The 25886-nt window shown below is 40.8% G+C and overlaps 1 protein-coding gene across 1 annotated transcript in view; it reads right to left on the reverse strand.

Annotated features, from left to right (window-relative positions):
- Positions 1 to 1215: 1215 nt before the first annotated feature.
- ahcy (adenosylhomocysteinase) overlaps positions 1216 to 25886 on the reverse strand; it is a 30073-nt gene continuing 5402 nt past the window's right edge. Inside the window, exons 2-10 of the mRNA XM_010902926.5 lie at positions 25102 to 25292; positions 20002 to 20077; positions 14565 to 14717; positions 12522 to 12634; positions 8639 to 8846; positions 8335 to 8422; positions 7361 to 7478; positions 6759 to 6953; positions 1216 to 1947 (exon numbers count right to left, since the gene is read on the reverse strand). Coding sequence (XP_010901228.1) covers positions 1816 to 1947; positions 6759 to 6953; positions 7361 to 7478; positions 8335 to 8422; positions 8639 to 8846; positions 12522 to 12634; positions 14565 to 14717; positions 20002 to 20077; positions 25102 to 25292 — 1274 coding nt within the window. The 3' untranslated portion in view covers positions 1216 to 1815. The remainder of the gene's footprint in view (positions 1948 to 6758; positions 6954 to 7360; positions 7479 to 8334; positions 8423 to 8638; positions 8847 to 12521; positions 12635 to 14564; positions 14718 to 20001; positions 20078 to 25101; positions 25293 to 25886) is intronic.

Raw genomic sequence — 25886 nt, forward strand, 5'->3', positions numbered from 1 at the left:
TATGCATGATTCATACATGGCATGACAGATACAAAGACTATCCAGCTATTAATACCGTTTTAGGACACTAGGGCAATCCTTGACACTAGATTCAGCTACAGGGTCATTTTGGACAAAGGATTAGCGAATGTCAAGAACAAAATAATATACCAACGAACAACCTAAATGCCATAATAACAATTACAATTGGTGTCTCTACATGCTATCTTGCAATTGTTTGCCCAAGTTGTTACTGTAAATGAAACTTCACAATTTCGCTCACCTGGTTAAACAAAATAAAAACATTTATTCATCTGAACATTTGGAAATAGATAATTTTTTGGACAGAATCCTTGAGTTTACTGTAATATAAAAATGTGCTAAGTGTCAATGTCAACTTTTAAATTAGACGAGTGTGAAAAATAGGAATGTTTAAAATACATTAAAAAGGAATAGGGATGTTAGAAAAACAAAGATCATTAGGCAATAATTGTATATGGCCTGTGTAGAAATTAACACCATGGTTTTTTTTAACTCGCCTGCCTGATGTAGTGCCAACCACTGTTGAAACAGGCATGCATGCACTCCTGAGAGTCGTATCCTTCTGTAATGGGGTCATCATATTTGGCAGCTTAAACAGTTCAGGAAAACAAAACGGCTGTCTATATTACAACGGCATTAAATCAGATTTGATTGTCTCAGTAAATAGCAGAACCAAGGTAAGTCAGAACAGGCAATGGTGAATTCAACCCAGCTTTGGAGTGAAGCATGTCAGGAAATATATTGAAATGTTTAAGAAAACTAAATTAATTTGGAGGTCAGGAATTCAGATTGTGAGCTTTGACCTCAACTAAACCTTGGACTTAATCTGGTTCTGATATCTGCAAGGTGATGATTACTTTTGCTTGCTTAAGATTTGATTCATGTTTGGTTCAATATAAGTAACATGAAATAAACCCAATTTGACCATGCATTGTGATTTGGTTTGCCAGTTCTATGAAATGAAAATGCTTTACTTTTTAATACATTCAATCACCTTTCCACAGATTCAACAACAGAATGCTAAGGAAACGTTGATTCTACTGGCGCACCTCAAAAAGACTTGCAATGCATACTGCATAGTTGTTCAGAGTTTTACTTAAAATGTAAATTTAACTGAACTACGCAACCAAGTGCATTGTTGTGCACAGCTACAAAACTGCACCGAAACATTTTGAAATAAAAAGACAATTACAATCCAGTAAAATGTGTTCCTTTATTGCACCACATTTCACAATAGTGCAAGTGCTGTATGAAATACAACACTTAGGATAAACATGATTTGACGGCTATACACAGCAGAAATTTGTCCTGACGAGGCCAGATTCCAGGCTTACAACATTGGGCTGATAATGATACAAAAACACATTAGGGAATCCTTTAAAGATGTTCTAGAAAATAGGACATTTTGTCATGGTGGAAACTGTCATTTAAGCCAGACTAGAACGGCTTTGGTGGTACTTTGGAATTTCTCCTTACGACAATGACATGACACCATGTTAGCACTATATGTCAACTTGAATAGTAGGGAGATTTGGATTTCACCCATTATCAAATAAAAAAGAATGATGCATTAGAAGCCACTTAATGCTTGTTGTTATTTGAAAGGCAAAGGAGATCTGGTTATAATCTATAGATGTGTGGATACAGTGGGTAAGTGTTTGATGAGAAGTTGAAGCAAAACAAACACTCCTGAGAATCTTTCCCTATCCAGACCCACGTGCCCGCACGCCACCCAATACTTCCAGACCCCACCAGGACTCTGGGCTGCAACTTGGCCACCATCAAGACAGACTCTCAATAGCGATAGTGATCCGGCTTGAAGGGTCCATCGCGGGGCAGACCCAGGTATTTGGCCTGTTTATCAGTTAGCTTTGTCAGCTTGACGCCGAGCTTGTCGAGATGGGCGGCCGCCACCTCCTCATCCAACTACAGACAGAAGAGAGAAGGACGTCAAGTTTGGAATAAAGACTCCTTACACTGGGAAAAAAAATGCTTAACACTATTACAGGGCCAAATCATCACTCAACCAAATCACATTTATCCCATTAAACTAAACCAACTGAATTGCCACTAGTGAATGTAGTCATTCCATGTACAAACTAAAAAGTTAAATGTATTGAGCTAATCATAGGGTTTGAATGAACATTCCTAGTTCAACACAAGTAAAACCATATTTTCTTTGGCCAGTTGGGTGCCATTAGGAAGGATCTGGTTTGGAACAAACGAGCAAATCAAACAGGAAGCAATATGTTACTGCTAGTTGGCAGACAAAAGAACCATCCCAGACTTTATTCTTAGCACCTCACACCCATATCTCTTGTGCTCAGCTCATCTTTTAGCTTCAGTTAAACAGGTTAACATGTTCACCAGCAACCCATATTTGCCACTGCAAAAATAACAGTGCAATGCTGAAGTGCAATAAAAGGACCTTGGTTTGGTATACATTATGAACACACATTTTAAAAATAAAAACACGAGGCCTACATAGGCAATGCCAAAGCTATATTGCAAGCCCAAATCAGATTAAATTAAGTCAGCATTTAAAAAACATTTTAACTTAATCTCTGCATTTCAAGCTATCCTGATTGGCGGAGAGAACTAGTTCATTTTGGATAAAAACATTATGGGCCAGATTAAGCCTAGTCTAGAACAACAAAAAATATAAAAAAGATAAAGCTCAATGGAGTTTACTGAACTGGATTTCTTGGTCCTAGACTAGGCTAAATACAAAATAGAGTGTTCTGGTGGTAAGTATACTTGGACATCATGTACATTTGTCAATGTTTCAGGTGTTGGCAGCTGGGGTAGGCGGTTCCTGTTGAGTAGTGGCGATTATAACGTAAGGTCCGGTTTTGCAGAAATGGATTACAGCTGCTCTTTATCAGATTCTGACCAAGTCCAAAATAAAATGAACTACAGGAGCAATTGTATGTTAATGGTCTTGGATATTCTAAAGCAACTGAACTTCCCGGTCACCCCCATTTCAGCAAAGAAGTTGGGAGCCTACACGCTCCATAAGCAAGCCTAAGCAGTCAAAGAGTTGGCCTATGCCCCCTGTGAGGAGATACAACAGATTGATGGATGTCCAGGGATAGAATCTCAGTTACATTACTAAAGGAGAGGTAGACTACCTTGCTACAGGCACAACCTCATTTCTAATACCAAAAGCACATCTGGGGAGCATTCATACAGCCCAACAATAACTTTTAGTCACAGAACATTTCTATAAACAAGCAAAAAGAAGGACCTACCCAAATATGTCCAACAAAAGAGACTAAACCATCAGCAACTAAGCACTTTGTTTGGCAGATTGAATAAACAGAGTAAGAAGCAGCAAACGGAGGCAGCGTCCATTCTAGTATAGGCCTAGCTTACACAATTTCTGTGACATGTTTACCTACGGATTTCACACCATATGGTATTTTTTTTACATTGTTTTTGTTGAGTAGTGGTGTTTGAAATGTTAACACATGGTCATGCTTAAACATGTTTTCTTGAAGACTTTATAATTATGGACAGGTCCTGATCCTAAATGAAAATTGGGTGGCAATTGACTTGGCTGGTAAAATAAACCAATTAATCAAAATTAAATCCAATGCATTAGATTTGACACATACAAATTTTTTAACAACCTTATTTCACCAGGTAAGATGACTAAGGACATTCTCATGTTCAGTAACAACCTGGAAGCATTTAAGGTAAATTGTCTTGATCAAGAATAGAACATGTTGCACCTAGCCAGCTATGGGATTCAATCAAGCAACCTTTTTTACTGATCGGGTGTCCTTACTGCTAGGCTACCTTGTAGACTACAGTGAACACTAATTCCCAAATCAAACAAACTACCTGAGAGAGAATTGCCAGACAGAGCAAAATTGGACTGTCCATTATGAACATCTAATGAAAGTGGAGACCAATAACACGTGTAAGTGTCCAAAATGTACTTTTTGGCTCACCGGCCAACGGGATTTGTAGATTAAAGAAATCCACAAGCCAAGTATAATTTTTACCAGCCAAAATTTGAAAAAATTTGTATTTTGTCACATACATTTATTTCAGTAAATTGAGATAAGTTATGTTGAATACAAACTTTATTTCTGATGACTAATGAGTTGTTTCCACTTTTATCTTTAGCACACACAGAACACAAGTGGTAAGGAGGACCATAAAGTGTGCGATTTAATATCATGGTTACATGGCTGGATAGAATGCCACATTGGTAAGTAAAGTAAAAGTAGAATGGTTTAATTTCCACCCCGTCTTGTATCGTGAAGAAGGAGCTGACAGTGTGGCATTATATATTTGAAAGAACTTTAGTGCGGAGAAGTGACCTGAAAACCAATACTACTTGAAAGCCACTTGTCAGCCTTGTAGCACAATCAGCTGTTCTAACGAATACCCCAGGACCGCAAGATTTAGCTCACGTTTTGTAACCCCATCGCCAGAATAATGCGTTGAATGTTTTTTCACGGAGTGGAGAATTGCTTTGAGAAAAATCATTGATTTAGACTACACTGAAAAATGTAATTTAAAGTCTGTCGTACATTTATGGCAGCACCTCTCCAGCGCGGGTGTTTCAAAATCAAGTGCAACTTTAACAGTTAACTTTCAGGAGTTAATCACACGCACACATTTTCAGCAAAAGTGGCCCCCAAATGATCAGATATGGCCATTGGCTGATAGTTGTGCTAGGCTTGCACTTCCAGCTAGCCAAATTCTAACAAACACACTTGCTAGCAAAACAGAGTGCATGCTTTTGGCAGAGCAGCAGTTATCTTCAGTCTAATGTATTAATGTCAGTCTATAACCAATAACCTTAACATGCTCATAAAAACAAAATGCTGTCTTAAAGTTAACTTTCATTTAAATTTAAATGATCTCAGTTCCAGTACACAGTGACATTACCTTGACTTCATGTATGGAGCCTCCAGCTCATTGCAAGGTGACGTAAGTCAAAGTGACCAGTAGAGGCTGCACAACCATCGACCACTATCAGGGCAAAGTTCTGCTGATAGCAATAGTGTGTAAAACGTCCTATTGGTGCCCATTAATCGACCAAAGGATAAATCGGCTGACCCATAATTTAAATAGTAATTTGTTTAATATACATTTTACCACAGGTTGTTTTCATTTAATTTCTACACAATACACAACCGATCGCAGACTTTTCCTTGAATGCAAAATAAAAAAATTGGAAGTCTTATTGTTGCTGCCAAATCTCTAATGTTGCCTGCATGACGCTAATCCATTGTGGCTATTGGGTTGTGACAGTTTGCTGGCTAGCCTCTTGGGTTGTCACTCAGATGATGGCTAGCCTCTTTATAGCAATGTGACAACCACTTACTGACAGTTCAACACAAACGTGTGTGCACAGACGCACCGGTTACTTTCCTCTGACCTCACTCGCTAGCTTGATCCTCTGAAAGTTGGGTGCAGGTTGTGGCTCTGCTCTAATGCTCGTGCTAACTGCGGTGAAGTTAGTTTTAGATTGGACATTGGACAGACATTTGGTTTTTCAAATCTCAATAGCTCTTTGACAAAGCATTCAACCAAACCAATACTGGTCTCATTGAGATTACAAGCGTATATGATGTGGCAGTCTTTATTTTACCATATATTAACAAAGCATAAAATGAACGAGCCACAGAGAATTAACCGCTGTTTATCGGAGCCGAACCTGAGATGGAAGCAATCTCAGGGACTGTGTTGGTGGGGGGTACGTTCAAACTGCATGGAAATTCAGCGTTCTTCTAACTTTCAATAGCTCTTCCTGATTGTGGGAGGGTGGAGAACAATGCACACTGTTTATTGGATGGAACTTCGTCATTTCAATAGCTCCCACAATAGGTATGCCATGATTATAAAAAGTATATTTTCTTGAACGGGAGAGAGCGGCTAGAAATGTTTATTCCAAATTTTGTGTTTCACAATTTTAATATACTAAAACATTAATTTAGTATGTCATAAAACCATTGTTTTTCTGTTGTGGAGCATCACAACTTAGCAGCACCACTCTGATTACAAGAGGGAAGCATTGAGTAAAAACCATTTACAAGCCAGTGTGGCGGATAGCCATCTGAGATTTACCCTCCAAACATAAAATCTACCTGCATTTGGCGCTTGGTGGGTGTTATTTTCAGGCCCTGTATGTGTTACACTGTTCTGCAAACAGCAAATAGAAGATGTGCTGTATTGTTAATGGAGCATTTTTTGTACAAAATACAATCACCACCACAGGGGGTCACGTGAACACAGGATTCTGTTTAGTCTTTAAAATTAATATTTTCAGGCATATTAATGCTTTATTTCACAGGAAAGTGCAAATAGACGGGAGACGTCTACCTGAAAGAACATTGGGCAGGACTCTAACCCAAGCTGCAGCGTTTGCCCGATGCTAACATTGGATACAATTTTTACATGGTCCTTCAAATTAACTTTACAGGCCAAAGTTAATCCATAGATGAAATCATTGCGTGTAAATTGGTTTGTATCGGACACAAACTTTTACAGGTTAAATATTAGGTTGAGATATTGTGACAATGTTTGGCAATGTTCTAGCTAATGCTCTTCAGTGTCCAGTGTTACCGCTGAAACATTAATCATTTCACAAAATGTTCAGACAATTTCACTGTGCAAAATAACTTAATAGCGCCAGCACCTGGATAACCAAGTAATACACACACACCCATGTCAGGAGAAAAAGTTAATTCGATTTTGGCCTTTTCTCAGTGGCTCACCTTCTTAGGGAGGAAGTATACTCCCAAGGGGTATTTGCTGTTGTTTTTCCACAGTTCAATCTGGGCGAGCACCTGGTTGGTGAAGGAGTTGCTCATGACGAAACTGGGGTGGCCCATGGCGCAGCCTAGATTGACCAGCCTGCCCTCGGCCAAGACGATGATGTGGCGGCCGTTCTTCATGACATAGCGGTCCACCTGGCCAGAGAACGTAGAAAGATTTTGGAACCCATACACGAGATGGAAACAATACTGACTGTATTAGTAGGGCCTAGCGTTGTAAACTAGCGTGACATGCCTTGATTATCATTTAAATTAATTGGATTAATTGCCACTTTCAATAAAATAATACCTCAGTTTCAGACGGTTCAGTACAATCCTCAAACAATTGCATGATAATCTTGCCATTATGTTTATTGTAAAGCAGGTAAGTTTGACTGGACACATTCTCAACTACAACCTGGGAGCAATTAGGTTAATGCCCTGCCTGCTGTAAGAATCGATCTAGCAACCTTTGTTACTGATCAGATGCTTTAAGCACTAAGCTACCATTTCACAGCATACAGAGCCCTTATAATGCACGTAGTGTGTGTGTTCAGACCCACCTGTGGCTTTATGTTGATCTTCTCCGCGGCATTGGCGTTGAGCCAGTTCATGTCGATCTCACAGTCGAAGTGGCCAATATTGCAAACTATGGCATCATCTTTCATGTGCTCAAAGTGTCTGGGGAGAATACCAGCGTGTACATTAACATGCTATAGATACTGCTGCAGTGGCACTTCAAAGAGAATAATGGCGTTGCCCCTTGAAACTGAATTGAAGGTCAGCTTCAAGTTTCCTCAACTAATGGGTTACGACTGGATATTATAAACCAAATCGTTGATCATTCGTTGAAGGTCAAATCGATTCTAAATGCATTTTCCTGTGATGCATCAAATCACAGAATGGATGAACAGTAACTGGAACGACAAGCGTACCTCTGATCAGCAGCAGTTGAATGGAATGTGCATGGTACTCTGCATATTTGTTCTCAAACCACTCCCAACAGTCTGCCAGAATGCTTAATGTTGTCAGAGAGCACTTGCACTTTGGGTATGTAAAAAGTTACTACCTCTAAAAACGTATTTGTTTGTCACGTGCCCACAAATTGTTCAGATTAAGCGACTCATTTGTGGCAGCACACCCATGAAACCCATTAAAATAATAGCAAATAATTGATTTGCAGAATTTTTCCTGAAAAATTATTTGGAAATGTTTCTATCATTCCCAGTTATACAGGTATGTGTTTGTCCCAGGCAATTCTACACAACCATAGACAGGACTTCAGCATATACAGACCTGACTGTGTCATTCAACTATTGAAATCAAATCATCATCGTGAAAGAAAGCAGTTGGCCATAAGCATATTCCTATGTTTTTGCACAAACCTACAAACCATGTCTAAATGGCATCATAATATTCGCAAAGTAAGCTAAATGACTTACGTTAGTGCTGGCTAACAGTGACTAGATGAAACAACTGCAGATCCTAGGAAAGGTTTAAAAACAACAGCTATAACTGACTCCAAAGGAATACCTACTTGCCCAAAAGGATGCCCTCACAGCCAGTGGTGGTCACAAATATGTTCCCCTCCTTGCAAGCCTCCTCCATGGTGGTGACTTCGTATCCTGTAACGAAAAATTTTGACTAATATTAAAATAGATCATTTTATTAATAGCAAATTATCAATTAAACAGCATTTAATAATATAATTCCTATCATCTTTTCTAAGCAGATGGGATAACCGAAAACACACCTACAAACTGAAGTTACTCATCTACCTGGAATTATGCAAATGAATGAAGTCATAGTTGTAAAAACAAAACAATGTTCAAAATAAACACCTTCCATTGCAGCCTGCAGGGCATTAATAGGGTCCACCTCTGTGACAATGACACGGGCACCAAACCCACGGAGCGCCTGAACGCAGCCCTTGCCAACATCACCGTAGCCAGCCACAACCGCCACCTTCCCAGCAATCATCACATCCGTTGCCCGTTTGATTCCGTCAATAAGAGACTCTCTACAGCCATACAAGTTGTCAAACTTGCTCTGGAGAGTAAAAAAGAGGGAGAGACATGGTTTTGAGAGGAGTGAGTGTTTTAAAACCAAATAGCGCTAACTCAAGAAGGTGCAACATTACACAACTATCAATTATAGATGCACAATGGAAAAACTGAATATGCAATTATGCTGGTCGGTCACCCATTGTGGATGATGGAATCTAATGCCCATCTTTTTTTCTTTTAAGAAATTATGAAAGTGCAAAGCGCAAAAGTGCAAGGATCTTATGTAATTGGTTCCGTCATTGGTAACTGCTAACTGAAATTAATAATTACCAAAGGAAGTGTAGGCTTTAGGAGAGACCTGTGTGATATATCTACTGGAGCACAGCTTGCTTTGGCAATAGCAGCCGGTGAAGAGTGTGCTAAGGTAATGGGGGCATTTACTTACAGGGACTTGTAAGGTTGCTACCATTGTGCTGGTATTGTACATTTGACTACTGAAACGCTTTTTAACAGCTACTTGACTATGATGCAAGAATGAAGGATTGGTAGGATGGTCATTGTTAGAAAGGTGTACTTTGCAACGTGGGTGAAGGATGCCTCATGAAACCACCTATGGATTTAACCATGTCAGTTAAGCCATATAGCAAAGTATTTGTAGGGGTCAATATATCCAGAGACAGGATATTTGGGGACCTGGCTGGCTTCTGTTCCAGTGCATACATTTACAGTATACAGACCCCTTAACTTTCTCCATTGTCATTTTACAGTCTCATTCTTAAATTGATGGAAAAATATCCTAATCGACCCACAACACCAAATAATGAGGAAACAAAAACAGGTTTAGAATGTTTAGCAAATTAAAAAACAAGACAGAATTGGTGCATCATCTTTCCATAGACCTTCTTTCAGATGTTTCTACAACTTGATTCAAGTCCACCTGTGGGAAAACATTTTTTTTTGGAAAGGCAAACCTTCTAAACAAAAAGGTCCCACAGCTGACAGTGCATGCCAGAGGAAAAAAAAAACATGAGGTTGACACTCGTTAGAGCTGGCCCCCAGACAAAGAGAGAAAGAACCCAATGGTCACTTAGACAAAGCTCCAGAGTTCCTATGCGGAGATGGGAGAGCCTCCCAGAAGGACAACATCGGCAGCACTCCTGATCAGGCCTTTAAAGGCAGAGAAGCCAGACGAAAGCCACCCCACAATAAAAGGCACAGTTTGCCAAAACGCATCTAACAGGCGGAGCTCAATGTCAAACGTAAAGGCCTATGAACTTTGGTTAATCTTAATTCTTTAAATACATTTGCAAAATGTTCTAAAAACCTGTGCCTCTGCTTTGTCCTTATGAGGTATGGGATGTAGATTGGTAAGGCAAAAAATGCATATAATCCATAAAGCTTCAAAGTAACAAAAAGTGGAAAAAGTGAAGTGGGTCTGAATACTTTCCAAATGCGTTGTAGTTGCTTTGGTATTAAGGAGGCCAAACAAAGCCTATGGGATGTTATTAAAAACAACTTGTACACCGGATCATATCATTTCAGATGCTGGTCATAAAATTAGAATATCATCAAAAAGTTTATTTATTTCAGTAATTCCATTCAAAAAGTGAAACTTGTATATTATATTCATTCATTACACACAGACTGATATATTTCAAATGTTTATTTATTTTAATTGTGATGATGATGATGACGATGATGACGATGATGACGATGATGACGATGATGACTGACAACTAATGAAAATCCCAAATTCAGTATCTCCAAAAAATTACTTAAGACCAATTTTTTTTTTTTTAGAAATGCTAGCCAACTGAAAAGTATGAACATGAAAAGTACTTACTTGGGGCTCCATTTGCCTGAATTACTGCAGCAATGCTGCGTGGCATGGAGTCGATGATATGAGAGCCCAGGTTGCTGATAGTAGCTCTTCTGCATTGTTGGGTCTGGCATCTTCCTTTTCACAATACCCCATAGATTTTCTATAGGGTTAAGGTCAGGCGAGTATGCTGGCCAATTAAGAACAGGGATACCATGGTCCTTAAACCAGGTACTGGTAGTTTTGGCCCTGTGTGCAGGTGCCAAGTCCTGTTGGAAAATGAAATCTGCATCTCCATAAAGTAGGTCAGCAGCAGGAAGCATGAAGTGCTCTAAAACTTCCTGGTAGACGGCTGCGTTGACCTTGGACCTCAGAAAACACAGTGGACCAACACCAGCAGATGACATGGCACCCCAAACCATCACTGACTGTGGAAACTTTAAACTGGACTTCAAGCAACGTGGATTCTGTGCTTTCCAAAGGAAATGCTAAATTTACTTTAATCAAAGAACATAACTCAGCAGTAGTCCAGTCCTTTTTGTCTTTAGCCCAGGCGAGATGCTTCTGGCGCTGTGTCTTGTTCAAGAGTGGCTTGACACAAGGAATGCGACAGCTGAAACCCATGTCTTGCATACGTCTGTGCGTGGTGGTTCTTGAAGCACTGACTCCAGCTGCAGTCCACTCTTTGTGAATCTCCCCCACGTTTTTGAATGGGTTTTGTTTCACAATCCTCTCCAGGGTGCGGTTATCCCTATTGCTTGTACACTTTTTTCTACCACATCTTTTCCTTCCCTTCGCCTCTCTATTAATGTGCATGGACACAGCTCTGTGAACAGCCGGGCCTCTTTAGCTATGACCTTTTTTTCAAGTCAGCAGTCTTCCGCATGATTGTGTTGCCTACTGAACTAGACTGAAAGACCATTTAAAAACCTTTGCTGGTGTTTTGGGTTAATTAGCGGATTAGAGTGTGGCACCAGGTTTCGTCAATATTGAACCTTTTCACAATATTCACATTTTCTGAGATACTGAATTTGGGGTTTTCATTAGTTGTCAGTTTTAATCATCAAAATTTAAAGAAATAAACACTTGAAATATATCAGTCTGTGTGGAATGAATGTATAAATTATACAAGTCTCACTTTTTGAATGGAATTACTGAAATAAATCAACTTTTTGATAAGATTTTAAATTTTATGACCAGCACCTGTAGGCCTAAAAGGTAGATGAGAGTAACTGGCAGCAAGCACAAAAGCATGAATAAACACAGAATAGGAATTAAGTAGAGTTTGGGGTAAACATTTCTGCTTTGAGCTTTTAAAGATTAATCTTTCATCAATCCATTTACCAGCATGCTACAGTGCAGTGGATGTGCATAGTTGATAAACCTACAAGAGATTTGTAGTCTAGCTATGATACTACATGCCAGAAACACTTTGAAAATAGCTATGGCAGATGTCGTGTTCTATGAATCACAACTTGCATACTCATACCGAAGACAAACACCTGTAATAGAAGAGCCTGTCTGAAAGGTATATTTTGGAGTGGCAATAAGGCCACAAAGTGGGGGCATTGACAAAGCTACTGGAAAATTACATCCCTGGGCTAGCAAACCTATGAAATCAATCAATTTATAGGAATTAAAGGTTTAAGACTATTTTTGTCTAGAGCAGAGGTCTCATTCAGGACCTTCAGAAATGCTAAGCCATGGCTATAAAGTTAGAATTAACCAAAGAACATTGTGGGACTCCAGGTGGCAGGATAGACTGAGAAAGTCAGGGCAGGCTTATTGACCCGTTTGAAAAGCTAACTGACAGCAGATTTGAAATCCTGGTGGATTGTTCCTACCTAGAAAAGACATTCCTATGTGCGATCCTTTAGAAGGAAAGACAATGCAGTTTACCTTGGTGACGGAGTCATTGACATTGATGGCTGGGATCTTGAGCTCACCATTCTTCAACATCTTGTACAGGTTGTGCACACCGGTAGTGGTCTCCTCAGACACACCCTTGATTCCTGTTTTGAAAATGTTTAATTAACACCAGTAGATGGCACCAAAATAATGCCTGAAAATGATCAGAGCCACAGCCTTAAAAAAATCAAATATGAAATATGCAGTGATATACCATTAAACTTAGAATTTTAAATCCCACCAAAAGCATTCCCCCTAGTAGCTATAAATGCAGAAACATACTATACAAATACTTGAGGGTCAAAATATGTTTTCAGCTAAATACTGTTATATTGTGAAATTCAATGAGTTAGTCTGATGTCAGACCTCTCCCTTGCTTCTGGGAATACTAAAATGAGCCACTGAGGCAAATATAAGAAAGGCACGCAAACTCCCAATCCCCTGTGATAGACATGTCAGAAGAAACCTGTAACACCTACTGAGAATTGGCCTTTGTTAAGTGAATCAAGTGATAAATTAGGTTCTATGAAGGCTGGAGTAAGTCGTTAAAATTCCAAACCGAAGTAAAGTATTCATTCCATAGGAACTTAATCCCACAGGGACATTTCACTGTTTTAGGGCTGCACACCAAGGTACTTTAGTTCCCCAAATCCCAGTATCCACTCTGGGTAATGCTGCCACCTAGAGTACAAGACTGACAGGCAATTACATTAATAACAAACATGCAAAAGTATTGCCGGTATGTTTAAGGCTGGGCTTCATTAAAATCTACCAGTGCAATATTTTTCTGTCTACACAATATTCATCCTGCGTCCACAGGCTTTAATAGCGAAGTGACAGACCACACATTAAATGCAGCAATTGATTTGAGCACTAATTTTGTAGGTGTTCATTTTTCTAAGGGGGAGTGGACACTACAGTTTTTGCAATAATTTCAGTTTCTGTGGCAATCAGAGGGAGACAGGTAGAGAAACAGGTGAGGAGTATACATGGGAACTGAAACCTAGCCTCCAGCTTGGAACTGGAGCTAAGAGTTAGCTTCTGATTGAAGCAGTGGCTGAACACATTACTTCCAAAACTAACAGAATCTGGATTCAATGGGGAAAAAAAATGACATTCACTTTGGAGGTCAGTGCTCATTGCAATACGGTTAGGTAGGGCCGCAGCAACTAGTCGATAAATAATAAAAAAACAGATTTGGAATTATGGGATGCAGTATTTAAAAAAAAGATAGAACTAGTGGAGGCTATGATCGGAAAGGTGTACTCCATTCTAGACTTTACGCTGAAGACTTTAAAATACTTTTTTCACACAGCATAACAGTGATACAGGCCCAGTTAAGAGAACACATTTGAGCAATGACGACAGATTGAAGAGGCCTCAGCACGATATATTCATCTAAAACAAGGGGGCCTCTGTTGGCTTTTCAGAGTGTTTGTTTCAGTTTGGCTTTAAGGAGTGAGTTGTTCTGAAGTGAGACATTAATCTTGAATTGTTGAGCCCCACAAAACCGATGACCTACTTATGCATGTGGAATTAGTTAAAGGTCAAGCAGCTCTTGATAACAAAAAGCATTACTCTTACTGATGAATCATAAGATTGGTAGAGTCTGAGAATTCTGTATTTCAGAAAAAGCAACTTAAGGAAATTCTCCCTAATCGCTACATATTTTACTGGTTAATTAGCACATCCAGGAAGTATGGATGAATTTTAAAACAATAAATATAACTGGAGAGAAGTTTTATTTAATGGCATACAGTGCAAGATTTGGAAAAACGTAACTTGTGTTTTTAATATAAATCCTGCAGTGAATGCCGGAATGTATGATAAATTTTTTTTTTTAATAATGGATTATCAAAAATATTTGTTAGTTGCAGACCTATAGGTAGACCTCATTTCATATTGTACGATATGCATTTTATTTTTGTTACATCTAAAGTAGATTTTGAAGAGTCACCAATTAATGACACCGGCGTTAATGAAGCTGCAGTATCCAAGATGCCTTGAGAGTTGAGAGGCAGCTAGGTCCTGTACCTGGCAGCAGTTTGGGGTACTTCTTGTGGACCATGTTGGTCAGGTCACCGCCATCGTCAAGGATCATGTTAAGGGGCTGGCCATCCTTCCAGTAGATGGTCTGCTCGATGCACCACACATACTCTTCATCGGTCATGCCCTTCCAAGCGTACACTGCAAAGAGAGAGAATCATGGTTGATAAGCAGCTGCTTTGCAGCAACGTCCAGTGTTGGTTGAGTAGGCATAATGCTGGAGGAAGTTTTAAAACAGACACTACCAACTGATGTACATTTTAAAATGTATACATTTTTGTTCAAGCCAATTGTACCAAATAAATGCAACACACGCAGTGTAATGAATGAGAGGGTGAACAGGCAAAGAAGCCATTTGCATTCCCTTGGCCCCAACCAGAGACTGGAATGGAGCTAGTGTGAAGACAAACCAATGCCCCTATATGGGGAGCTTGGAAAGTCCTTGGTTAGTTCAATATAGTTTAGTGAAAGGTCATTCATGGAGCTTCAAAGCAAATCACTGGGCCTCCGGTAAGCGAGTCACAGCTTCTAATGCCCACACTAACCTTATGTGCACATTGCCTGCTCGCTAGTGCTACAAAGAGGCATGCTCCCATTCAATTCCAAAAACAGCAAGCGAATCTCAGCAACAGGGGGCCAAGCGGTGCTAGGAAATAATCTCATAGCTGCAGCGACAGTAGAGAAATTAAACTTTATGGTCATTTCCAGCAAGTGGGCAGTGACTGAGTTCAGCAACTACCAGTGGCGGGGTAGATGTGCTCTGCATCTTGGAGGCTTTTCTACATGCTAGCTTAAAACATGGATAAGAAATGTATTAGTGTGGTGTCCAGTTTCCCCATTATTTGATGCATCTCTGGCTTCATACAGAGACATTCTAAAAATGAATGCATGGAAGAACGTTTCAGAGATCGTAGGGATCATGGGTGAGTGATACATGCATCCTCCCCAGTGTGCAAGCAAGGGAGGACTCTGACAACTCGCCAGAGTGAGCGATTTGAGTAAGCAGGCAGTGTGTTATGCAGGGCTGCCCAACACTGTTCCTGGAGATCAACTGTCCAGTAGCTTGTCTAACTCCAGTTCAACACACCAGATTCTTATAATTAGATGGATGAATAGCTAAATCAGGTTAGTCACAAATGGGGTTGAAGAGAAAACCTACTAGACAGTAGATGTTCAGAGTTAGCTCTAACTTCAGGGGGGTTGGTGGGTGTCCCTTTGGGTGATGCCTGGCAATGTGGGTAGATTGATTTCCTGCTTGTTGGGCCCTGTCTGAGGCCTCCCCCGGGTAGGGCCACAGTGTCGCCGGACCCCCCCCATCTCAGTTCCAAGGTGTTACGCTGCTATATTATTGTGCTGGGGGATATGAGGAATGCACTTCTAACTTTTCTCAGTCTCCTCCAGTATTACATTTTAGGAGGAGAAGAGGTCCTGGTCCACACCTGCAGAGTACCTGGTTTGAGGGGCCCGTTGTGGTCCCTGTCCTTGTCCACCTGGTCATACTTTTGACCCAGTCTAGAATCAAAGACTCTGGATTTAGCCCAGAGAAATGTATTTATTATTCGAATTGGACTCTTAATATGTTCACCCGGCACAGTCAGAAAAGAGGACTGGTCAGCCTACTGAGCCTGGGTCCTCACTAGGTTTCTTCCTAAAATTCGGCCTTCGGGAGTTTTTCCTAGCCACTGAAATTCAACACTACTGTTGCTTGCTCCTTGGGGTTTAAGGCCAGGTGCCTCTGTAAAGCACTTTGTGACAACTGCTGTTGTAAAAAGGGCTTTATAAATAAATTTGATTGACAACCCAGGATTCAACATCAATCAGAGACACTACATTGGTTCACTTGTTACCAGGTCAGATCACCATGGTAACTTGTACTGCACAAATAACCTGCTCCGGAGAAGGTTATATTTGAAATAACAGATCAACACATAAAAGCACTGCCTAGTGACAAATCAATTCTCAATTGAAAATGGTGTCACCATTCTTAGAAGATTCTCTTAGAAAAGGGTCTCATGTGCAGACTAAACACTGAGCCATGGGGAGCAGAAAATAACTGTCAAAAGACCTGCGTAACAAGGTAATGGAACTTTATAAAGATGGAAAAAGATATAAGATGATATCCAAAGCCTTACAAATGCCAGTCAGTACTGTTCAATCACTTAAGGGGAAAACTCAGGGATCTCGATACCAAGCCATGGTCAAGTAGACCAAGAATTTTTTCAGCCAAAACTGCCAAAAGAATTGTTCAGGATACAAAGAAAAACCCACAGGTAAACCTCAGGAGAAATACAGGCTGCGCTGGAAAAAGACAAGTGTAGTTGTTTCAAGGAGCACAATACTAGTTGAACAATAATTAGCTGCACGGTCACATAGCCAGAAAGAAGTCTTTACTGCACCAATGCCATAAAAAAAAGCCTGGTTATAATATGCCCAAAAACACCTTGACACACCTCATAAGGCCTCTCACATCCACCAGCTCTGTGATGTCGGGCCCAATTTTGATATTTTCACTTTGTACTCACTTTTGTTGCCAGTGGTTTAGACATTAATGGCTGTGTGTTGAGCTATTGAAGGGACAGCAAATTTACACTGTTATACAAGCTGTACACTCACTACTTTACATTGTAGCAAAGTGTCATTTCTTCAGTGTTGTCACATGAAAAGATATACTCAAATATTTACAAAAATGTGAGGGGTATACTCACTTGTGAGATACTGTATACATTTCTAGTACACAAACACGTTTGTACAGCTAACCCCATGGGGAACAGAAAATAGAAATTGCAATTCTAACTATGAAATTAATTGGAAGTTTGACCCCAAACCAAACACCTGAGCCAGAAATTGACGTTTGTCTCACGGGGATTGACAAAAGGTCCCAATGAGGCCAAATCTTTCTGGTTTTACTATACATTTGGTCCCCATGAGTTCTCACACTCACTCTCTGCTAGACTTGTCCATGTTTGAGATTGGTCATATGGTGCAAATAACACCCCTTTTATGTGAATGCGCTCATCGCTAGCCTGGGAAAACATGGGTTGATTTAACAAATTGATCACCAGTGTCATGACACAGCATATGTGGGTGAAGCCAGCAAACGAAAATAAAACCTGGGCATGTTGAACTTCAATCGTTGTAAAGCCCTCTGGTCTAAAGGATGTCCAGGCATGTGTTCTGCTTCAGCTGTGTTTTAGTATTACGTACCCTGTACAATTTCAGGGGATCGACAATACTTGCTGGTATGTAATTATGTGATGATTTGTCACATTGATGCTTTATTGGAATACATCGTATTGCTTTGAAATAGCCGCTACATCATTCCTCTTTTATCCACAAATTGGGGCATCAGAGTCGCTCTCGTGTTATAGTAACTTCTAACGTTACTAACAAATGGAGACCGAATACAGATATCGCAAAGATTTTTCCTACACTAAATCAACTTTTTCTCCCTCAGCAAAGTATAGAGTGGTTACATTTTCCACCGCCTACACAACTAGTACACCAAATGCCAAACTTTCGTTTAATTGGAATTAAAGGAATATGACGAAAAGACAATGGACAAAACTGCCATCAGATAAGAGCCGGTGCCTTGGGCTAAGAATGACGGGAACTTGCAGCATCTGCAGAGCTGCAATGAGAGAGAAAAGCCATTTGGGTTGAACCAGAGGCAAAGGAAATGAATGGATCAGAGGCCATCTGGCCTGATCAGGGCTTAATGTAGCTTCAGGTGCAACAGGGAGCCAGGACAAGATGGTTAATTTATAACAGTGATTCTGCCGTTTGGACTTTACTGGCTTCAGCAATACATAACAAAAGGTTATATACTGACTTCACTTCTGCTGGGATCACTACATTTAGGTAATTTAGATACGCTTGTCCAGAATGTGTAACACTACTGAGTGTATATGTTTTTATACTGGCCCTGTGGGAAAAGAACCCACAACTAGGTGTTGTAAATGTAATTCTCCTACAAAGTGAGCTACATTTGACTCCCGTCTTATGCCACAATCACGGCTACATTGGGTTTTGGTTACTTACTAATTAAATACAGAGTGTACCTTGCAGTGCAGGGTCAGTGATTTCAGTGCAAAAGTATTGTTGCACATAAACTGTTGTAGTTGTGTCGCTCTAGTCCAGTACATTGGATTTTAAATTAATGACTAAGAGGTTAAACTGCAGACAGACAGCATTAATTAATAGACATTTACATACATAAATAACTTCAAATTAAATAGGGTACTACCAGCATAAACAGGCAAAAAAGTAAAATGTCAGGAGGTTTATAAAAATAAAAATAAAGTAATTTAAAACAGGGCGAGCCAAGGGTGTCAACCACCCCATTTTCCCAAGGGAGGCATTACATTGGGAAAATCTAAAGTTGACTTCTGCTTTCAAAGTCTTGTGTAGATGGACAGCAGTGTACCAAGTTAAAACAAGGTCAAGTGGTTTTTAGTGAAGACATTATAGATTATATGCCTAGGATTAAATTCCTTGGCTAATCCAACTACTACTATCGATAGAGGTGTCACAAAATGGCTGCATTGGCACATTCCATTATGCAAGAGGAATGTCCGCTAACTCCCATGCAGGCATGCTCCCATGTTGAATTCTCTTATGCACAAAATTCAGATCCTTGTTATAGAGGAATCATAACATGATTAGCAAAAGGGCATTTAAAAATATTTTTTATTTGAATAAAAGCAACTTGTCAAAATACCAGATAAACCTCCCCCCCCAAAAAAGGTTTTACTTTTGACCAGTAACAATGATAGACATCCAAATCTTTGTACTTTCATTAGTAGACAAATAGGCAAGTAACACTGTTACATGATCGGAGTAGGAAAAAATTTAATTTTCCTTTCAGGAAACTTGCTCAAGTAAACCAATAGAGAATGTCTAATTTGATGTGTATATTTGATTTAAAACTGTCCTCATCCATATATGCCTTAAGGCATTGAAGAGGTCTGCAAAACAACTTTCCACTGATCTAAACACTGCTAGTCTTCTAGCTTTCCCAGAATACATCAGGGCTAGATTGCTGCAAATATCCTCTAGCATTTAACGTGACACATCAGCAGTGGGATACATCCAAATTAGATCCATGTTGGGCAAGAAATAAGGGCCAGCTCCCAAATGAAAAGAAACCAGACTGTGCAATTATCCCTGTTTGGGGACAAACTACAGTTCTGGTTAAACCAGAGTCATAGTTCAATAGTGACGCATCACATAATACTGATCCATTCAGAGTGAAAAGGCTTACGTAGCTGAAGAACTGTCCTTGGGCCTTACCAACCAATGGAGGGGCTGTGTACTTATGGTCCCTCTTATCTCTTGCAGCATTGTGCAAGGCAGAACAGGCTTGAACCAGTTCCAGGCACACAGCAGGCCCCAAACACTTTTCCCCCCAAAACAGTCATACTTTTACCTGGAACACCGGTCTTGGCAATGGCTGCAGCAGCATGGTCCTGGGTGGAGAAGATGTTGCAGCTGGACCATTGAACCTACCAGAAAGATGGAAAACAATACTTGGTTAACAAGTGACTTCTCAATCATCCTCAGCCCCTCACAAAGTCCTTTTTTGTCATTTAGAGGACAACGTTATAGAGATAAGCATTTTAGATCATTTTGATAAGTGAGCACACAGTCACAGATGGCTTTGATAAATCCATGATGTCCTTGAAGCAGTTAGAGGGGAGGAGTACTCCATGTGTCCGGGGAAAACATTGGGATGAAAGAGAAGTGGGACAGAGGTTGTTTATGGATTTTTAGATTAATCTAACTCAAGAGGGATTTCTCTCTTCTGCTGCTGCTATTATCATTTATGACAAGACATTCAATAACACTTTCAAGTTTCAACCTACAAGCCTGCTGGTTTTCGTTGCACCTTATCATTAATTACACCCACCTGGTGTCCCAGATCTAAATTACCACCTGATTAGAGGGTTGCAATGACAAAAACAGACTGGCTTTCGAGGTCCAGAGTTGAGTTTGATAGCTTGAGACCATCAAAAAAAAAAAAAAAAGAACTGCCTTAAAACATGGAATGTCAGTGGTAATCAGTCCAAACCATTCGAAAAAGCACAACATTTAAAGTTGTGCTCATAAGTCTGCATACCCTGGCAAAAACTGTGAAATTGTTGGCATTGATTTTGAAAATGACAGATCATGCAAAATAAAAACCCTGTCTTTATGGATAGTGATCATATGAAACCATTTATTATCCTAGTTGTTTTGCTCCTTTTTAAATCATAATGATAAAAGAAAATGACTCAAATGGCCCAGATCAAATGTTTACATACCCTTGGATGTTTGGCCTTGTTACAGACACAAGGTGACACAGGTGAAGATGGCAATTAGAAGGTGAATTTCCCACACCCGTAGCTTTTTAAATTGCAATTAGTGTCTGTGTGTAAATAGTCAATGAGTATGATGGCTCTCACGTGGATGCACTGAGCAGGCTAAATACTGAGCAATGGGGAGCAGAAAAGAACTGTGAAAAGACCTGCGAAACAAGGTAATGGAACTTTATAAAGATGGATAAAAAGATATCCAAAGCCATGCAAAAGCCAGTCAGTACTGTTCAATCACTTAAGAAGTGGAAAAATTCAGGGATCTCTTGATACCAAGCCAAGGTCAGGCAGCCCAAGATACAGTGGGGAGAACAAGCATTTGATAACCTGCCGATTTTGCAGGTTTTCCCACTTAAAAAGCATGTACTCTACAACGTTGAGTGACGGAATCAAAAACTAAAATCCAGAAAATCACATTGTATGATTTAAGTAATTAATTTGCATTTTATAGCAAGACATAAGTATTTGATACATCAGAAAAGCAGAACATCATATTTTGTACAGAAAACTTTGTTTGCAATAACAGAGATCATACGTTTCCTGTAGTTCTTGACCAGGTTTGCACACACTGCAGAAGGGACTTTGGCCCACTCCTCCAACCAGATCCTTCAGGTTTCGGGGCTGTTGCTGGGCAATACGGATTTTCAGCTCCCTCCAAAGAGGTTCTATTGGGTTCAGGTCTGGAGACTGGCAAGTCACTCCAGGACCTTGAGATGCTTCTTACGGAGCCACTCCTTAGTTGCCCTGGCTGTGTTTCGGGTCGTTGTCATGCTGGAAGACCCAGCCATGACCCATCTTCAATGCTTTTACTGAGGGAAGGAGGTTGTTGGCCAAGATTTCACCATACACAGCACCATCCATCCTCCCCTCAATACGGTGCAGTTGTCCCTTTGCAGAAAAGCTTCCCTAAAGAATAATGTTTCCACCTCCATGCTACACGGTTGGAATGGTGTTCTTGGGGTTGTACTCATCCTTCTTCCTCACAACACGGCAAGTGGAGTTTAGACCAAAAAGATACATTTGTCTCATCAGACCACATGACCTTCTCCCATTCCTCCTCTGGATCATCCAGATGGTCATTGGCAAACTTCAGACGGGCCTGGACATGCGCTGGCTTGAGCAGGGGGACCTTGTGTGCGCTGCAGAATTTTAATCCATGACAGCATAGTGTGTTACTAATGGTTCTTTGAGACTGTGGTCCCAGCTCTCTTCAGGTCATTGACCAGGTCCAGCCATGTAGTTCTGGGCTGATCCCTCACCTTCCTCATGATCATTGATGTCCCACGAGGTGAGATCTTGCATGGAGCCCCAGAACAAGGGAGACTGACCATCTTGAACTTCTTCCACTTTCTAATAATTGCGCCAACATTTGTTGCCTTCTCACCAAGCTGCTTGCCTATTGTCCTGTAGCCAATCCCAGCCTTGTGCAGGTCTACAAATTTATCCCTGATGTCCTTAAACAGCTCTCTGGTCTTGGCCATTGTGGAGAGGTTGGAATCTATTTGATTGTGTGTGAACAGGTGTCTCTTATACAGGTAACGAGTTCAAACAGGTGCAGTTAATACAGGTAATGAGTGGAGAACAGGGGGGCTTCTTAAAGAAAAACAGGTCTGTGAGAGCCAGAATTCTTACTGGTTGGTAGGTGATCAAATGCTTATGACATGCACTAAAATGCAAATTAATTATTTAAAAATCATACAATGTGATTTCTGGATGCGTTTTAAATTATGTCTCTCACAGTTGAAGTGTACCTATGATAAAAATGACAGACCTCTACATGCTTTGGAAGTAGGAAAACCTGCAAAATCGGTAGTGTATCAAATAATTGTTCTCCCTACGGTAGATTTCAGCCATAAATACAAAGAAAAACCCAAAGGTATCCTCAGGAGAAATAAAGGCTGCTCTGGAAAAAGACTGTGGTTGTTTCAATAGGAGCACAACACGACGATACTTGAACAAAAATTTGCTGCATGACCGAGTTGCCAGAAAGAATCCTTTACTGCAGTAGTGCAACAAAGCGTGGTTACATGCCTGACAACACCTTGACACAGCTCACAGCTTCTGGCACACTAATTTGAAGTGACGAGACCAAAATAGAGTTTTATGGTCACAACCATAAGCGCTATGTTTAGGGAGGGGTCAACAAGGCCTATAGTGAACAGAATACCAGTGAAGCATGGTGGTGGCTCACTGATGTTTTGGGGGTGAGCTCTAAAGGCACAGGGAATCTTGTATAAATTGATGCCAAGGTGAATGCAGTATGTTATCAGAAAATACTGGCAGACAATTTGCATTATTCTGCACAAAAGCTGCGCATGGGATGCACATGGATTTTCTAGCATGACAATGACCCTAACTTGACCTGCCAGTGGTTACAGCAGAAAAAGGTGAAGGTTCTGGAGAGGCCATCACAGTCTCCTGACCTTAATATCATCAAGCCACTCTGGGGAGATCTCAAACCTGTGGTTCATGCAAGATGACCAAAGACTTTGCATGACCTGGAGGCATTTTGCCAAGATGAATGGGCAGTTATACCACCTGCAAGAATTCGGGGCCTCATAGACAACTATTACAAAAGACTGCATGCTGTCACTGATGCTATAGAGGGGCAATACACAGTATTAAGAACTAAGGGTATGCAGAGTTGACCATAGGTGAGAGCTTGGGTCATGACCGAAAGGACAAGATCCCGGATACAGACGGCCGAAATGAGCCTTCTCCGCAGGGTGGCTGGGCGATCCCTTAGAGATAGGGTGAGAAGCTTGATCACCTGGGAGGAGCTCAGAGTAGAGCCGTTGCTCCTCCACATCGAGAGGGGTCAGCTGAGGTGGCTTGGGCATCGGTTTCGGATGCCTCCGGAACGCCTTCCTGGGAAGGTGTTCCGGTCCCGTCCCACCGGGAGGAGACCCTTGGGAAGACCTAGGACACACTGGAGGGAGTAGGTTTCTCCACGCATGGAGAAACAGACTCCATGTAAGTGGCATGAGGGCCCGACGTCCTCTAGTGGGACATGTGCTTACAGCCCAGCACTATGCTGCTCAATTGGCATTTGCCCAGAATTGGCAGGCCCCGATCTCGTCACAGGTGATAGCAGGTTCACAAGGCGCATGTGACAGACGTGAAAGAGTCTGGAGTTACCGTGGTGAACGTTATGCTTCCTGCAAAATCATCCAGCATGACCGGTTTATTACTGGGTCAGTGATGGTCTGGGAAGGCATATCCTTGAAAGGGCGCACAGAACTCCACTTGCCAGCCAATGGTACTCTGACTACTGTAAGGTACCAGGATGAAATCCTCAGACCTCTTGTCATATCTTACGCTGGTGCAGTGGGCCCTGGGTTCATCCCGCTGCAGGACAATGTCCAGCCTCATGTGGCCAGAGTGTGTTGGCAGTTCCTGGATGACAAAGGCATTGATGCCAATGACTGGCCCTCACGTTCCCCAGACCTGGAGGAGATCCCCCAGGACACCATCTGCTGTCTAATCAGGATCATACCCAGACATTGTCAGGAGTGCATACAGGCACGTGGGGGCCATACACACTTCTGAGTCATACGAGTTTCCGTGAGGAAATTCACACAAATTGGAACAGCCTATGATTTCAATTGTTTACTTTGATTGTGTGAGTTTAAATCCAGCCCTCAAATCGGTTGATGATTTTGGTTTTCATTTACCATTGTTACATCATTTTGTTAAACAAATTACACAATGTACAGTGAAGACTTTGATCCTTAATATATTTTGTTCATTGAAACTCTGTGATTTAAGTGTTCCCATAACTTTTTCAACAGTGTAGTAACAAAGAAGCTGATTGCACTAAAAGGCTCATGTCTAGTAACAGTTCAGTTCAGTCTTGCCAAGGGTTTAGACTCATATTTTAAATCAGTTTTGATTGCCTTGACGCAATGTTTAAAAATGTGGTTCAAAACTGATACGACATTTCCAAATCAACTTTTTGGGCTGGAGTTAAAAATTTAGTCAGAACCTAGACACTAATCATGACTTCCTGACCAGTCCCTCTCAATATTTCACAATATGAAATATATAGACCTGTTCACATATGTATCAACTGTTCACAGTCCAAGTTTGACAGAAGCCTGTGTTCAAGCACTGTGCAGGAACGTGCATGGTTAACCCTGGGTAGGGAGTAGGTTGCATGGGACAGGTTCTCTAACCTCAGCGCCCAGGGCGGTGAGGGTCTCGATGAGCACAGCGGTCTGCAGGGTCATATGGAGGCAGCCTGCGATGCGAGCTCCCTTCAGGGGCTTGGACTGGCCATACATCTCCCTCATCTTCATCAGGCCGGGCATCTCATTCTCTGCTATGTCGATTGCCTTGCGGCCCCACTCCGCTAGACTGATGTCAGCTACAGAGGAAAACAGTTGAGTCAATGAACAACCTGAACAGTTTCAAGCAATAGTTTATCCCCCAAAACTAAGTCGGTCAGACATTGTACAGAACTCAAAGGTAGTCAGTCATCCCACAACATGGTTAGTATAGTTATTCAATAGAATGCACTACCTGAATGTCTAAACTGAGTGAATACCAGAGTACATTTATTTTTTGACTTATTATGGATTGAATTGACAACTTACAGACAGTGGAGTATTTAAACAGTGAACAGGTTTTGTGGTTTTTGATCTTTAGTCCAGCGCACTCAATTTAATATTAACCAATTAAAGTGCCAATTGTAAGATTGCATTTCAGTGTTGTCATATATGGCATATTCTTTACATATGTATCCCATAGCCATCACCAGACACTAGGTGGCCTCCCAGGTGATGTTCTGCCTGGCCTGTAGAGCAGCCATCTTTAGTTCCTGTTTGATTCTGGGCATTTTTGCCTTCTATCTTGTAAATGAAATGCTTGTTCAATAGGATTCAGGTCAGGTTATTGACTCAGCCAATCAACATTCCAGTTTTTGGTGGCCCTGAAAAACTGACTGCTTTAGCATTTTGTT

The sequence above is a fragment of the Esox lucius genome, chromosome 17 (assembly GCF_011004845.1).
Source record: "Esox lucius isolate fEsoLuc1 chromosome 17, fEsoLuc1.pri, whole genome shotgun sequence".
NCBI classification, from domain to species: domain Eukaryota; kingdom Metazoa; phylum Chordata; class Actinopteri; order Esociformes; family Esocidae; genus Esox; species Esox lucius.